Source organism: Candida margitis (genome assembly GCF_024628925.1).
Source record: "Candida margitis strain CBS 14175 chromosome Unknown scaffold68, whole genome shotgun sequence".
NCBI classification, from domain to species: Eukaryota; Fungi; Ascomycota; class Pichiomycetes; order Serinales; family Debaryomycetaceae; genus Lodderomyces; species Lodderomyces margitis.
In genome coordinates, this window is record NW_026261877.1 from 1 (window position 1) to 15,474 (window position 15,474).

General features: G+C 38.3%; 7 protein-coding genes across 7 annotated transcripts; 5 read left to right on the forward strand and 2 right to left on the reverse strand. All coding sequences in view use genetic code 12, as the record gives it.

Moving 5' to 3' along the window:
* CANMA_004147 (uncharacterized protein) lies at nt 1-805 on the forward strand (the record flags this gene model as incomplete). Its single annotated transcript, XM_051816394.1, has 1 exon — nt 1-805. A coding segment is annotated over one exon (805 nt), but the record flags the coding sequence as incomplete, so codon positions are not given.
* A 1,025-nt stretch (nt 806-1,830) lies between these two features.
* Nucleotides 1,831-3,513, forward strand: PGM2 (phosphoglucomutase; the record flags this gene model as incomplete). The annotated part of the gene is made up of 1 exon (XM_051816395.1): nt 1,831-3,513. One exon carries the CDS (start codon nt 1,831-1,833, stop codon nt 3,511-3,513), a length of 1,683 nt encoding a protein of 560 aa, XP_051670235.1.
* Nucleotides 3,514-3,668: 155 nt separating this feature from the next.
* Nucleotides 3,669-6,161, reverse strand: GZF3 (Gzf3p; the record flags this gene model as incomplete). The annotated part of the gene is made up of 1 exon (XM_051816396.1): nt 3,669-6,161. The coding sequence occupies one exon, from the start codon at nt 6,159-6,161 to the stop codon at nt 3,669-3,671; it is 2,493 nt and encodes an 830-aa protein (XP_051670236.1).
* Nucleotides 6,162-9,489: 3,328 nt separating this feature from the next.
* RHO1 (Rho family GTPase) lies at nt 9,490-10,089 on the forward strand (the record flags this gene model as incomplete). Its single annotated transcript, XM_051816397.1, has 1 exon — nt 9,490-10,089. The coding sequence occupies one exon, from the start codon at nt 9,490-9,492 to the stop codon at nt 10,087-10,089; it is 600 nt and encodes a 199-aa protein (XP_051670237.1).
* A 387-nt stretch (nt 10,090-10,476) lies between these two features.
* Nucleotides 10,477-12,855, forward strand: APL4 (Apl4p; the record flags this gene model as incomplete). The annotated part of the gene is made up of 1 exon (XM_051816398.1): nt 10,477-12,855. The coding sequence occupies one exon, from the start codon at nt 10,477-10,479 to the stop codon at nt 12,853-12,855; it is 2,379 nt and encodes a 792-aa protein (XP_051670238.1).
* Nucleotides 12,856-13,199: 344 nt separating this feature from the next.
* CANMA_004152 (uncharacterized protein) lies at nt 13,200-13,577 on the forward strand (the record flags this gene model as incomplete). Its single annotated transcript, XM_051816399.1, has 1 exon — nt 13,200-13,577. The coding sequence occupies one exon, from the start codon at nt 13,200-13,202 to the stop codon at nt 13,575-13,577; it is 378 nt and encodes a 125-aa protein (XP_051670239.1).
* Nucleotides 13,578-13,637: 60 nt separating this feature from the next.
* Nucleotides 13,638-15,407, reverse strand: CANMA_004153 (DNA-directed RNA polymerase III subunit; the record flags this gene model as incomplete). Its single annotated transcript, XM_051816400.1, has 1 exon — nt 13,638-15,407. One exon carries the CDS (start codon nt 15,405-15,407, stop codon nt 13,638-13,640), a length of 1,770 nt encoding a protein of 589 aa, XP_051670240.1.
* Nucleotides 15,408-15,474: the final 67 nt, after the last annotated feature.

Consider the following 15,474-nt stretch of genomic DNA (forward strand, 5'->3'; position numbering starts at 1 on the left):
TGGGTTGAATGTTTTGGTTGAGTTGATTGTTGGTTATGCAATCCCTGGTAATGGTTTGGCTTTATCGTTCATTAAAGCCTTGGGTTACAATATTGACGGGCAAGCGCAAAACTTTATCAACGATTTGAAACAAGGTCACTACACTAAGCTTCCACCGCGTGCTACTTTCAGAGTTCAATTACTTTCAATCTTCATTGCTTCATTCATCCAGTTGGCTATTTTGAACTTCCAGATAACTGGTATCAAGGACTATTGCGTACCAGGCAACAAACAGAAATTCACTTGTCCCAGCACAAGAACCTTTTATACTGCTTCTGTCCTTTGGGGTGTCATCGGTCCAAAGAAAGTGTTTGACCATTTATACCCTATCTTGAGATGGTGTTTCTTGATTGGTTTCTTGTTGGCATTCCCATGCATCGCTTTGAAGAAATGGGGTCCCAAGAAGTATTTAAAGACATTTGAACCAGCAATCATCATCGGAGGTATGTTAAACTACGCTCCATACAATTTGTCGTATTACATTCCAGGTGTCTACGTATCGTTGGCATTCATGTGGTACATCAAGGGTAAGTACGAAGCTTGGTGGCAAAAATACAACTATCTCCTCTCAACAGGCTTGAGTGCGGGTGTTGCATTTTCATCAATCATCTTCTTCTTTGCAGTAATGTATCATGAAAAGGACATCAATTGGTGGGGTAATACTGTTGTGTACACAGGTTATGATGGTAATATGGTTGGTAGGTTGAATGCCACTGAACTGGCTCCAGATGGATATTTTGGACCAAGAAAGGGGCATTTCCCATGAATAAAAGTTGAGGAAGTTGGTCTTTTCAATTTATTTTGTTCTTAGTTTGTCTTTAGTTTGTTTTGTATGTGTCTATGTTAATTTAAGTAGCTGTATTTACCGCGTTTGAACTATAGATGATATAAAGATTGCGAACATGAACAGAGTTGGTGGAGATTGATTTAGTTACCAAATAACAGGTGGGTGCTAATTCAAAAACAAGATAGCAAATAACTGTACTGTAATTGAAGTGGATTATTGTAGCTACGTTTAAGGATAAACTTGGAGTAAATAGGTCAGATTTAAAACTGTCGTGGAAAAGCAAGTCCTGAAACTTAATGCAAATAGTAGAAAGTTGGATGCAAGAAGGGAGTAGGAACACTAATTTATTGCTCTCTCAGCCTATATCAACAGGTATGTCATGAAGAATCTTGAAGCAAGGCGACGTTGTAGATTCACAGTAAGCCCTTCTAGTGGCTAAACCTCTAGTTGCTTTTGTTGGGGGACAAATTGCGGCGTAATAATTCTAGACGACTTTGTGTCGTGGGAAGAAGAAAGCTGGAAAAGTCCGGTGTGGGGGGGGGGGGGGAGATATATATTTCAGTCGGAGCACATGTGTGCGGTGCAAAATCAGCATGCAGATTACAAACCTGAATATACTTGAACTGATTTGTTTCTGAGTAATAAAATGGAAAGAGAATATGTGGAGGGTGGGTTGAGTAAACTGAAACATCTCATTGTACACTTTTCTGAATAGAGGTAGTTCCTGGTTAGCTCTGTTTAAACAATATCAGAGTTCCACGTTACTCCAGTTTGCTCCTCTCTTTATTGGTCTCTTTGTTACTGTAGATGGATAATTTGGTAAGATTAATTTAATTCGGTTCTTACATAATCAATCACCTCACAGAAGAAAATAAATGATTATTAGAGATTTAAGAGGAGAGAGACAGATCTCCTTTGCTAACAAAAAAAAGTTCAACAAATTAGAAGACAAACCAGCATTTGACTACCCCAATTGAATACAAACAGGTACCTTCCACCACACAATGTTAGACGTCAAAATTGATACAATTGATACAAAGCCATTCCAAGATCAAAAGCCTGGTACTTCAGGCTTAAGGAAGAAAGTCACTGTTTTCCAACAACCCCATTATACTGAAAATTTCATTCAAGCAATTTTAGATGCAATTCCTGAAGGTAGCAAAGATGCAACGTTAGTCATTGGAGGTGATGGAAGATACTACAACGATGTAGTCATTCAATTGATCTTCAAGATTGCCGCTGCCAATGGTGTAAAGAAAGTTATCTTGGGTCAAAATGGTATCTTGTCTACACCAGCTACATCACATGTGATTAGATTGTTGGGAGCTACTGGTGGGATCATTTTAACCGCAAGTCACAATCCTGGTGGACCAAAGAATGACTTAGGTATCAAGTACAACTTGGGCAATGGTGGACCAGCACCTGAATCAGTCACCAACAAGATTTTTGACATTTCGAAAACGTTGACCAGTTATAAATTGGCTCAATTAGACGATGTTGACATCTCCAAAATTGGGCAAGTTAAAGCAGGTCCTCTTGAGATTGAAGTTATTGATTCCACCAAGGACTATGTTGAAATGTTGAAGGACGTCTTTGATTTCCCATTGATTAAATCATTCTTGGACAAAGCAACAAAAGAACAAGGGTTTAAAGTCTTATTTGATGCGTTGAATGGTGTTACTGGTCCATATGGATACAAGATTTTTGTTGAAGAATTGGGCTTGCCTGAATCATCAATTCAGAACTGTAAACCATTGAGCGATTTTGGTGGTTTGCATCCTGATCCAAATTTAACTTATGCGCATACACTTGTTGAAAGAGTGGATAAAGAAGGTATTGCATTTGGTGCCGCATCCGATGGTGATGGTGATAGAAACATGATTTACGGAGCAGGTACATTTGTATCCCCCGGTGATTCAGTGGCTATTATATCAGAATATGCAGACGCCATTCCTTACTTCAAGAAACAAGGTATCTATGGATTGGCTAGGTCAATGCCAACTTCAGGAGCCATTGACTTGGTTGCGAAAGATAAAGGAGTCGATGTATACGAAGTCCCCACCGGTTGGAAGTTTTTCTGTTCGCTCTTTGACGCTAAAAAATTGAGTATTTGTGGAGAAGAAAGTTTTGGTACTGGATCAAACCACATTAGAGAAAAGGATGGATTATGGGCCATTGTAGCTTGGTTGAATTTATTAGCTGATTATCATAAATCAAACCCTGGTAAACTGACGTCGATTGAAATTGTTCAAAATTCATTTTGGGACAAGTATGGAAGAACTTTTTTCACCAGGTATGATTATGAAAATGTCTCGAGTGAGGGTGCCAATAAATTGATTGACTTGTTGCAAAAGATTGTTGATGAGCACAAACAAGGTGATGAATTGGCTCCTGGCTATACAATTAAGCAAGCCGAGAACTTTTCGTATACTGATTTAGACGGATCAATTTCTTCCAAACAGGGTTTGTTTATTAAATTCACCAATGGATTACGATTTATTGTTCGGTTATCAGGAACCGGGTCTTCTGGAGCTACGGTTAGATTATATTTGGAAAAACATTCCAATGATGCGTCAACTTATCAAGTTAAAGTTGATGAGTATTTGGTCAAGGACATTGACTTTGTTTTGAACTTGTTGAAGTTTAAACAATTTTTGGGTAAAGAAGAACCCGATGTACGTACATGATCATTTTTCCAGATTTGATGTTTACGTAGTGTTGAATACTTTTCTTTTTATTTATCTTTTATAATTACAATGGACTTGATTTTTTTGTTTACAGCCAAAGGAAGTATACAAATTATACAAAATTACATTAGTTTTTAAAAATATTGAATTAATTTTTAATTTAGTTTTGATTTCTTTTCATTTCCTTGTATGACTGAACTATCGTTGGTTCTCTTTGAACCTCCTTCGTGAGTCGAAATGCCGGTAGGTTTCTCTTTTCTAGAAGCATCAGCTACACTACCATCTGGAAATTGCAGTTGCTTTTGTTGCTGTTGTTGATGCTGTTGTTTTTGAGACTGGCCCAATCGTTCACTCAATTGAATTCCCAGGTGTTGAGCTTGTGCCATTTGTTCATCGTGAGCCAAGTACAGTTGGTACCCAATCACTTGTCTCGAGTTGGAAACAGCTGCGGCAATCTCAGGGTCACTTGGTTGATGATAATATAAACGTTGACCCAGTCCAACACCAAATTTAGACGCATTCATTTCTTGTTTGCGATTATACTCCTCCAATTGACTGGCTTGTAACTCCACTGCTTCTTCCAAACGTTTTCTCATTGAGGTTTCTCTCAATCTTGCTGCGTGTTCCATGGCTTCTAATTCCATAATACGTGTACGGTATAAATCATTAACTAGTTCAAGCTCGGAAATACGTGTTTTCAAAATGGTGACTTCATGAGGATTGGAGTTGTTGTTGTTATTGTTGTTGCTGCTGCCACCCCTGTTATTGTCGTTGCTGCTGTGGTTGTCATTTCCTTTTGGAGTTTCGTTTCGGCTGGAGGAATTAGAAGGTTGCTCAGAACCGCTTCTTGACAGGTTGTTTGTTGACTGCTGCTGGGTTGGGACGGTTGAAGCTGGGTGCTGGGTTTGGTGTGGTTGTTGAAGAGAAAATTTGTTTAATGAAGGCAAAGTAATCTCACCAGAAGCAACATGATGTAATGGAGGCAACGTTGGCGTGGATGACCTCGATTGTGCTGCTGAAAAAGCGGGCGAAGTCTTGTTCAACGCCGGTAAACGTGGCAATTGAGGTGGAGTAACGCTTGAGAAAATAGACGAGGATGAACCGGTTGTAGTTGTGGTGTTGCTATTAGTTGGCCTTGAATCCTTTTGCATCAAGGAAACTCCCTTTTGTCTAGCTCCTGTGTTTAAATCTGGTTTGAATGTAGCACTAGGACCTAGTTCGTTAGACAAGTTTTCCAACACACCAGCTGCTGCATGCATTGAATTGGACTCGGCAGTTGACGAAGCTGCAGTGGTGTTTGTCTCTGCTGGTGCGGCTATTGGTTCATTCCTTACTGCTGATGACGACGTTGTTGATAACATCAATGGCGACGTAATTCTTCTTAATCCAGGGGCAAACTGAGTTGGTGTAGATGACGGATAGTGTAATGGCACTTGTTGGTGTGCTTGTAAAACATGGTTTGGTAAGTGAGGAGGGAAATGTGGCGTATGGTGCAACAGGTGTTGTTGTTGTTGCTGTTGCTGGTAATAACCATTTCCATTAATTGAAGCTAAATTATTGTAGGAATGAGATCCACCTACACTATTGCCGCCTTCTGGTTTAAAAGTGGCTGGTGTGTTGCTGCCTGAAGTAGCTGGTAAAAGTGGTGTTAAATCATTGCCGTGAGTATTGCTACCTCCAATTCCATTTGCACCACCAGTTGCATTCTTGAGTTTCTTCAGTTTTGGTGACTTCTTGCCTGACTTCGAATCCTTTGACTTTAATTCAGGTGTATTTGACGCTGTTGCTCCCTTTGACGACGAGTTAGCTCCATTTGCACCCAGTTTTACTCTATTTCTTGACTTGATTGTGTCAGTCTTTAAACTGATTGGTCTTGGACGTCCATGTAATTTGAGAAACAACCCACAAGCGTTACATAAAACTTGTCCTGTTTCATCTCTTCTCCATAATGGTGTCGTTTGCGTCTTACAATTGCGACATACCGGACTCGAAAGGTTGGTCTTGGATGTTGAAGTACCGTCGGTGTTTATATGAGACGTTGGCTTGACATTAGGATGATTGGCAGCAGAAGCACTTCCGTCTGTGCTCCCATGGGCTTGTTCTATTGAACCTTCAGTTGAGGGAAGTGTTGGCAAAGAAGGAGAATCTTGACTCTTTAGTTTTGATGGTGGTGTAGGTAAAGGATGGGAAATGATTTCCCCAGTTTTATATCCTGGTGATTGAAAATTTGATGTAGCATTATTGGAATTAGATTCATAGTCACCTTTAGCCTTGACTGCTGGTGGGGTAGATAAAGCCGATGCTGGTGTGGTAACAGATTCATTTACATTAAACACCTTCACATTGAACCCTGCGTGGTTGTGACTCTCTCCTGGCTTATAGTTAAGTGAACTTGGGTTGGAATCAGTTGCAGTAGCAGTAGCATATGACACTGACAGTGGTTGCTGCTGCTGCTTAGGGCCTGAGTGTGTATTTGCATCTCCGTGTGCTGCCTTTACTGTTTCTTCAAACTTTGGTAGCACAGTGGTAGTAGTAGTAGTAGTATTTGTAGTAGATGATGGTGGTGATGATGATGAGTTACTTTTGGCATGTGGACTCTTTAACTGTACTGGCTGGGAAGGACGTTGTTGAATATCAAGTAAAGCCATTATTTGAATATGTGAAATAATATACAGATGGTGGTTGTGGTTGTGGTAGTGGTAGTAGTATCAGAATGGAATACAGTAAAAAGACTGATAAAAAGTAAATGAAATAAATTTTTCAATTGGTTGAAAAAAAGAAAAAAAAATAAAAAAAAAAATGAAAATTTTTTTGAAAAGATAAACGAATGAATCTGATGGAAAACAATAAGACCTTTCTATTTATAGTGTTGATAAACCTTTTACTCTCTTCTTCTTAGCGATCCAGTGAATAGTAACTGTGCCAAAGATTATAGCTTGTGATATGAGTATGTGATAAAGTGTGAAGTGGTGCGGTGTGTAAATTGTTACAGTGGTATAGCTCTTGTTGTTTTGTCTTGATTAAAAGTTTATCTGATAAAAGAAAAGAGGAATACGTATTGTGTGTATAAATAAAAAATAAAATATAAAATAAAAAATTTTTCTTTTCGCTACAAAAGTAGTGTACTTTGGTACATATTTTATTGTATGATCTTTTTATATTTTAGTTGGCAGTGGTGAGTGGTGGTGGTTGTTATCTAATCAGTTTTGTTTAGTTGTAATTAAAATTGTCTGTCTGTTTTTTCTGTGTCTGCATCTGTTGGAAAAAATATTTTCTTAGTTTGAAAAGTTATCTGCATTTGGGTATTTATTATGTACTATGTGCAGCATACATACATATAACCTTACTAAATCCGATGCAGGACTCTGGCCACTTCTTTACAAATTATTCTCCATATGCAATTTGCCATTATTCAATTATTACAACCATACACACATATTGCATGCACCTCGCAGGGTTTATCTTTTAGATAACCAGGTGACTTTTTTTCTCTCTCTCTCACCAATTGACACACGGAAATTTTTATCTCTCATTAGGCTTATTATTCCCCACTGAGTAGATAAGATAAAAATTGCATAATCAAAGAAAGTAAGATAATCTTTTATAATTGCTATGGACCTTGGAGTGTGGAGAGCTTATCTATCAAAAGTCCACACTTTTGATAATATCCTTATCACATTTGATAGGAATCGGAAAGTGGGGCGGATTTGTTTAGCTCACACTAGCCATAATAAAACATAGAGGAGAAAAATTAAAATAAAATAAAAAAAGGTAGTGTACTATCTACCAGGAAAAGGCATTCGCGTTTGTGGATTTAACTTCTTTTCGATGGCTAGAACCTTCTTTTTCCTTGGTGAGGTTCTATTTTTAGTTCCAATAGAGTACGTGGAGGAGGAGGCGTGTAAACTAGAACACCTTCCTCCTTTCCTATAACCACTTCCGTCTATGCTTCAAAACTTCCCCAATAGATGACAAGTTTTCTTATCTGATCTTGCCTCTATCTTTACTCTTTGTTGTTATCTTTGTTTTTGTCATAATTTGCATAAGAAGATAAGAACTGCGAAAGGCACGACATAAAAATCTCCTCTTATCTTCTTTGTTATCACACAGTTTTAGCCAACTTTGGAAGTCAAACAATAGCCACTGTGGTTACACCTCCTCATAATGGTTATTACGTGTAAGCCCATCTTATTACGTGATTCAATTGTTTAGGCTGCAATAGTAACTCTCTTTGGACTGAAAAGTTTATCTACAAATCGTTTGTTGTGTCTACACCTTATCTTCCATAAATGGGTGGATATCAGTGTCATCAGTGGCTCACCTGCTTATCTAATTAATCCAAGCACGCCCTATCTACTTGATTGTCTGTCTCCCTATTGCACTGAACTTATCTGGTTTATTTTTCGTTAACTCCTGTTTTTACCCAATTTCGCAACCAAATTGAAACAAAAAGTAAAATTGATGTGACGTGACATAAAGTTCAACAGGAAAGATCTATACCATAGTAAATGAATGAACAGGTCTTTTCTTGTAATGATAAACTGGATTATACTAATATCATCTCGTGCTTATCATTAACTAAAATTTTATTAAATATCTACCCTCTACAGAAAACACAAGACTATTGTATGTCCTCTTCATCGCTGTTGTTATATATTCAGCTACTTCCCGAATGGAAAGGATTATAAGGTAGACTGCTTGTGGTTAAGCTCATACAATGCTGAATGCGATATTTACACCAAAATTTCATGACAATAATGTGTAGTATTCCACTTGATTATACTTATATGTGCTCTTACCAATGATTGAGTGAGGTCGTTAAGAGAGCACCCTTTGGCACCTTTTGAGGAGACGGATTTAGTAGATGTTACCGATTTGAAATTTGCGTTTCAGTTGCTACCAAATAAAACAAAATCATTTTCGAAAGGGGGCTGCGTGAAATTACGACAGAAATAAGTAATTGACACGCTTTGAATTTTGTATTGTTTTTTTTTGTTCAATTAAGGAAACATCATTAAACACAAACACACTCACTCAATTCCAGTTTCGTCATATTTTGAAATTTGGCGTACGATCCGAACAAAGTTACACTTACCGATTGTTCTGCCAAACGAAGGAAAAGCGTGTGATAAAACAGCGAGTTACAACAGTGTACCAACTGAAGAGTGTATGGCCCTGTCGAGTGTTTTAGGCCTAACTGCTGTACATACTAAAACTGTAATTTAAAAATAGCTCTAAATACTTCACTTATGAGAGTCACAGCCAGAACTGTTAATCTTGTAGTGTTCAAAGGCGTGCCTAGTGCAGCGTCCTCATCCATCACCAATTTAGGCAAACTAAATTTGCCCTCAGCCACATTGTTTGTTTGAAGAATTACACGAGCGACACGAGATAAAAATACATTTAGTACGTGTACCTTGTAACAAAATCAAAACAAAAAAACAGTAAAATGTCAAAAGACAAAAGAAATTGACACTGAAATTTAACACAACACATTCTCTACAATATATACATAATTACTACGCCTACCTTACACACACACACAAAATTTGTGTATTTTTTTTTTGTTCTTCTTTTTCAATTACAAAAAAAATTTTTTTTTTTCTAAAACACTTGTGATCTCTCAACATATCAACACCACTTTTATACTTTAATCAAAGCGCCTACCAAATCAATCAATTAATCAATCAATCACAGGTTAGATTTTTGGCTATCATCTTATATTGTTATTATTACTATACACATATAGATCACATAATATAGTAACACACTTGGTTTCATTTGCATCACCAGTTTTTAGCTTACCTAATTGAGGATTTTAACACTTAGTTTTACTCCTTATCGACAAAAAAACAGAAAAAAAATAAAAGAACAACAAACTCAACAACAACTCACACGTCTGTTTTACCTCCTCCCCTTTCATCCTACCCCTCCACCTACACATACATATACTCACACTTATACATATCATACAAAATGGTCAATGGTCCTGCTGAACTTCGTAGAAAATTAGTCATTGTCGGTGACGGTGCTTGTGGTAAAACTTGTTTATTAATTGTCTTTTCTAAAGGAACCTTCCCTGAAGTATACGTCCCAACAGTTTTTGAAAACTACGTTGCTGACGTCGAGGTTGATGGAAGAAAAGTGGAATTGGCGCTTTGGGATACTGCTGGTCAAGAAGATTACGATAGATTAAGACCATTGTCATATCCTGATTCAAATGTCATTTTAATTTGTTTCTCAGTTGATTCACCAGATTCTTTGGATAACGTTTTGGAAAAATGGATTTCTGAGGTGTTGCACTTTTGCCAAGGTGTCCCTATTATCCTTGTTGGTTGTAAATCGGATTTAAGAGATGATCCTCACACCATTGAGGCTTTAAGACAACAACAACAACAACCAGTCTCTACTTCGGAGGGACAATCTGTTGCTCAAAAGATTGGTGCTGCTGACTATTTGGAATGTTCTGCCAAGACCGGAAGAGGTGTTAGAGAAGTATTTGAAGCTGCTACTAGAGCTTCCTTAAAGGCCAAGGACAAGAAGGAAAAGAAGAAGAAGAAGTGTGTAGTTTTGTAGATATTCCACAACCAAATTTAATAAACATATAGTCTAGCCTTGAGAGGACTTGTAGCGAAGGAGTAAAACAACAAATGAGCTCACGCAAGAGAGAATGAAGTAACATCTCTGAGTGGAGATTCTTCTTCTTTTTCTTCCTCTTCTTCTCCTCCTGTTGAAGGACATGCAGGTGCAAAGACTTTACTATGCCTGTGGTACACATGTAAGTCTTCCTCCTCTCTCATAAATGGCCACCATGTAACTGAAACACAAAAGATTCCAAAAATCAACAACAACGATTTTGAAAAAAAATAAAAAAAACAAAAACATAAAAAAGAAAGACATTGACACGGTAACCTCAAAAGCGAACCTCAGTACACCCGCACAAAATCAAACCACCTCCATCAAATGGGCTCTCTAAGGTCATTCATCAAGGCAGTCCGTAAAGCCAAGACGATTGCTGATGAACGTGCAGTGATCCAAAAGGAATCAGCGGCAATTAGAACTTCGTTCAGAGATGTCGGTCTTGACCAAACAACAAGGCGAATCAATATATCCAAGTTGTTGTACTTGTATATCATGGGAGAAAAGACTCACTTTGGTCAGGTGGAGTGTCTTAAGCTACTTGCATCTCCTAGGTTTGCTGATAAGCGATTGGGATACTTGGCGTGCATGTTGATTTTGGATGAAAATCAAGAGGTTTTAACCTTGTTGACAAATTCATTGGATAATGACATGCAGCACCATAATGCATACATTGTTGCATTGGCGCTCTGCTGTCTTGGAAACATTGCATCTCCAGAATTGGCTCGTGACTTGTATACCAATGTGGAAACCATCCTCGACTCCAAAAACAACTTTTTGAGAAAAAAGGCCTGTATCGTTGCCGCAAAATTGGTGGAGAAAGAGCCTGACTTGTCAGAATTCTTTTTACCAAAAGCATTGGACTTGATCAATGAAAAAAATTCATCGGTGTTGTTGGGTACATTGAGATTGATTGAAGCTTTGTATTATGTCTCAAATGAAAATCGACCAGCTTTGACAAAGGCTATTCCCAAGATTGTTGGTCATTTGAAAAGAGTAACAACGATGGGCTATCAACCAGATTACGATGTTATGGGTACGACCGATCCATTTTTGCAAGTTAGCTTGTTGTCGGGTATTAGGACATTGGCCATTGATTTACCATTTTCCGAAGAGATTAACGATATCTTAACACAGGTTGTGTCAAATTTGGATAGTGGCAAAAACGCTGCCAATGCAATTTTGTACGAATGCGTCAAGACGATATTCGCAATTCAATCTGATCAATCGCTCAAGATTTTGGGAGTTAATATTTTGGGTAAATTCCTCGCTACAAAGGACAACAATACACGTTATGTTGCTTTGGATACCTTGTTGAGTATTGTGAATATTGAACCTTTGGCCGTTCAAAGACACAGATCGACAATTGTCAACTGTTTAACCGATGGCGATATCTCCATCAGGAGAAGAGCTTTGGAATTGTCGTTTGGTATTATAAACGAACAGAATATAAGAGTATTGGCTAGAGAAATTCTCACCTTTCTAGAAGAGTGTTCCGATCAAGAGTTGAAGTCATATGTCACTTCACAATTGACTATAGCCGCCAGCAAGTTTTCACCAAATGACAAATGGCATTATGATACGTTGATCAGGACACTCAAGGCAGGAGGCAACGCCTTGACACCAGATATCACTTCCAATATACTTGCTTTGATATTACAATGCAATGACCAAGAATTGAAAAAGCATGTTGTTCTGAGGTTGTTTGCCTCTTGTTTGGAAGATGAAAACCAATTTGCATTGGCGTTAGTGACGACCTGGACTTTGGGTGAATATGGTGATTTGATATTAGGTACGCTGGTTGAAGCAGGTGAGAAATCAGAACAAGTTACTGAAGGACGGATTGTTGACTTGTTTGAACAATTGCTTGATAATTCAACCTACTCGGCGCAAGAGCTTTTGCAATTGACCGCATATGTATTAACATCAACGTTGAAGTTGTCGGTCAAATTCAAAAACTCACTGGTGATAGAACACTTGAGGCGAATCATCAACTCCAAAACATACGACTCGAATTTGGAAATACAAATTAGAGCAGTAGAGTATCAGGAGATTTTTGGCCAAGATGCAGCATTGAAACGCGGTTTACTTGGAAAAATGCCGGCACCACCGGTCAAGGAGCGTGAATCGTTGAAACTACACAAGACAAGCAATCATCATAAGAGGAACGAAGGTGGTGGTAGTGGGACTGCTTCTGCAGCTATTTCAACAAACTCCACCCAGGATGATTTATTGTTGGACTTGATTGAGAATGATGATGCACCAGGGACAGCTAGTAATGATATACTATCGGATATATTTGGCGATAGCAATCCCAAGAGCCAAAGCTCGAATAACTTTAATGGTGCTAGTGCAAATGAGATTGTTGCGTTTGAGAATGCAAATGTAAAAGTCTCATTCGTACCAAAACAGTTCATTACAGGAGATGCCATCGTTGAAGCAATCATTGTTTCCAAATCATCAACCAAGATCGATCAATTCCAACTTTTAATAGCAGTTCCAAAAACACAAAAGCTAAACATCACATCGACTTCTGGTGGTGACACTTTGATATCCAGACAGAGCCAAATTCGCCAAGTGTTGAAAGTTTCGGGCAAACCAGGATCCAAGTTGAAACTTAGAATCAAGCTCAAGTACAGGCTAGAAGGGGATGCTATCGTTGAGGATCAATTTGATTTTGCTGGGTTTAAGGAATCGTTGTAGATCGATTAGGGGTGCCTCGGCCTGGGGAAAGCATATTACACAAAATCTTCGTTTCATTTGTCGCATCCGAGATTTTTTTTTTCTTTTCTTTTTTTTTTTTTTAATTTGCTAGAACGTTCAGTTGGATCGCAATTTTAAGACTAAAAAATACACAAGAACAATAGAGAACCATCAAGAAATATGTCATGAACACAAACCTGATCCTTGTTGGAGGAAAAAGAGAGAGGGAGGAGGAAGCTCTATTGTTTCATAAGTACTTAGTAAATACGTTGGGAAAAAAAAATAAAGAAAAAGAAAAATTTCTTACTTTCTACTCTACATTCTATCACCCCAAAAATTTCATCATGTTTAGAAGAGCAATTCATTCGCAATTACGTCGCACAACCACGACAACTAACTTGAGATTTGCTAGACAAATTTCTACCGATATTAACAACGGTCAAAAGGGATTACCAGTATGGCCAAACAAAGCATCTGTTATTAGCGTTTTTGCCAAAGAAGGTCGTAGTTTGGTAGGTTGGTTTATCGCTCTTACTGGTATCATGTTATGGGGACCATTGGCACTTGTTGAATTATCCGATGCGGTTGACCATGTGCCAAAGGACCACACTGCTCAAGTCACTGCTGAAAGAGTCGGTGTCGATGAGTTCAAGACCGAAGTCGACATCCCCCAGACATATGTTGCCCCAGACAAGGAAGATGAAGATGACGATGACGAATAGATTTTGTTTGGTAGAGTTTGAATAAGAAAACGTATAATTTATTTAATGCAGGTTATTGTATTACAAACTATAGACATCCCACAAGGATTTGATTCGGTTGAATCTGACTGTATTTTTGATTTTTCTATTCTGCAAGCTATGCAATGTCTTCAATTCCGACTCAATCAAGTACTCCTCTTCATGGCCTTGAACGTCAACACGTTGGCACTTGTCCAAAAGGATTTTATTCTCTTGTTCAAATGTGTTGATAATGGTTAGAATCTCACCCATATCAAAGATCAAACTATTGACCAAGTGGTCATAGCATGGCTGTTGCTTGTATCGGAATAGATAAAATGTCTTTGAAGCAGCACGATCGGCACTACGAGGAACCTCTTGAAGTTCGACAATGTTGGCCCTAACAAGGTGATAAACTTCACTTCGTACTGTTTTCTCCTTGAGAAGAACTGCCTGGGCAATCGATTTTTCATCAGCCAAGCGTAATTGTTTGATGCATCGAAGGACTCGGAACGCATCATCCTTCATGGTGGCTTTGATGAGGGCTTCGTAGGTAAACTGTTTGACCGCTTGGGAAAGGTGGAAAAAGGATACAGTGTAACGGCCAGGTGATACTTCGATAATGAATTTGGTATTGGTACCAGAAGCAAGAAGTTGCAAGTGCTGTTGAATAAAGCGTAATTTTTGATCATCATCATCGGAGTCCAAGGTGGATGATGTAGTTGCACTGTGTCCATTTTCAAGTTTTAACTTTTTTGTAGGTCCACCATCGCCATTTTCATCATCCGGGAACTCCCTCTTGATACTGGACCCCAGTGTGTTGGAAATTACCGAGTCGCGTAGATCCAAAACTTTAGGTAGATGTCTCAACACATCCTTGGCGGTGAAAATAATCTTCTTTTCTGCTACTAAGCTACTTTCTTGACTGTGTTTGAAATCTTCAACGTCGCCCGGGTTATTCAACAACCCATCAATTTCAATAAACGGATGCGTCAAGTCAGGGGTATTGCTTTCAATAGATTTCAATCCGGCTTCAAAGACTTTTGCTGAAAGTACACCAATTCTTGATTTGGCCAAATTGGCATATGTTTTTGTACGTGAATGTTTTTGAAAACGAGAAAGGTTGAAGCTTAATACTAAATTGGGGTTCAATTTTTTAAATCCATGCTCGTTGATGTACAAGTCGGAAGCTGGTTGAGTTTCAATGAGCTGTAATAATTTCTCTTTACAATTGGACGTTACTTCAGCCACTCGTTTGATTTCGGAAGTAGTTGCTGATCGAGGAGTTTTCTTTAGCGTATCTTCGAATAATTGATTCCAGATGTCGTTCATGTCATGATAATCAAAGATGCGTAGCACTTTTAACCACCCGTCATTGAATAATTTAAGAATAATCTTTTCCTTGTTTAATCGCTGTGGTTTGTCTTGATCAAATTGTTTGAGATAGTCGTCCAATTTGATATGGCCTAGTTGCAAAACATTTTGTATTGTTTCCGCTTCTTCTTCACCATATTCTTGAGTAACGTGGTTTAGTATGTCACCACTATTGATCAATATCTTCAAGCCAGTTTCATTAAATGAGTAGTAAATGATATCCTTCTCTTGCCAAAAATAAACACAGCCTAGTTGAATCAATGAAACAAGTGCCGACTTGATCGATTTCAAAGTAAGTCGAGTGCGCTGACCCAACTCTTTGGCTGTTTGGCGGCCATGGGCAATTAGTGTTGAAATGATCTTTGATGCAACTTCTCCTAGATGAGCCAAAGCAACAGATGTGTACAAGTATGATTTTGGAGACTGGGCCCGAATTATATCAAAGTTATCATCGTCCATATTGATAATTCATACAAGAAAGGATGATGATGTGGGAGTTGTGTGTGCGTTTAGTTTGATGATCTGC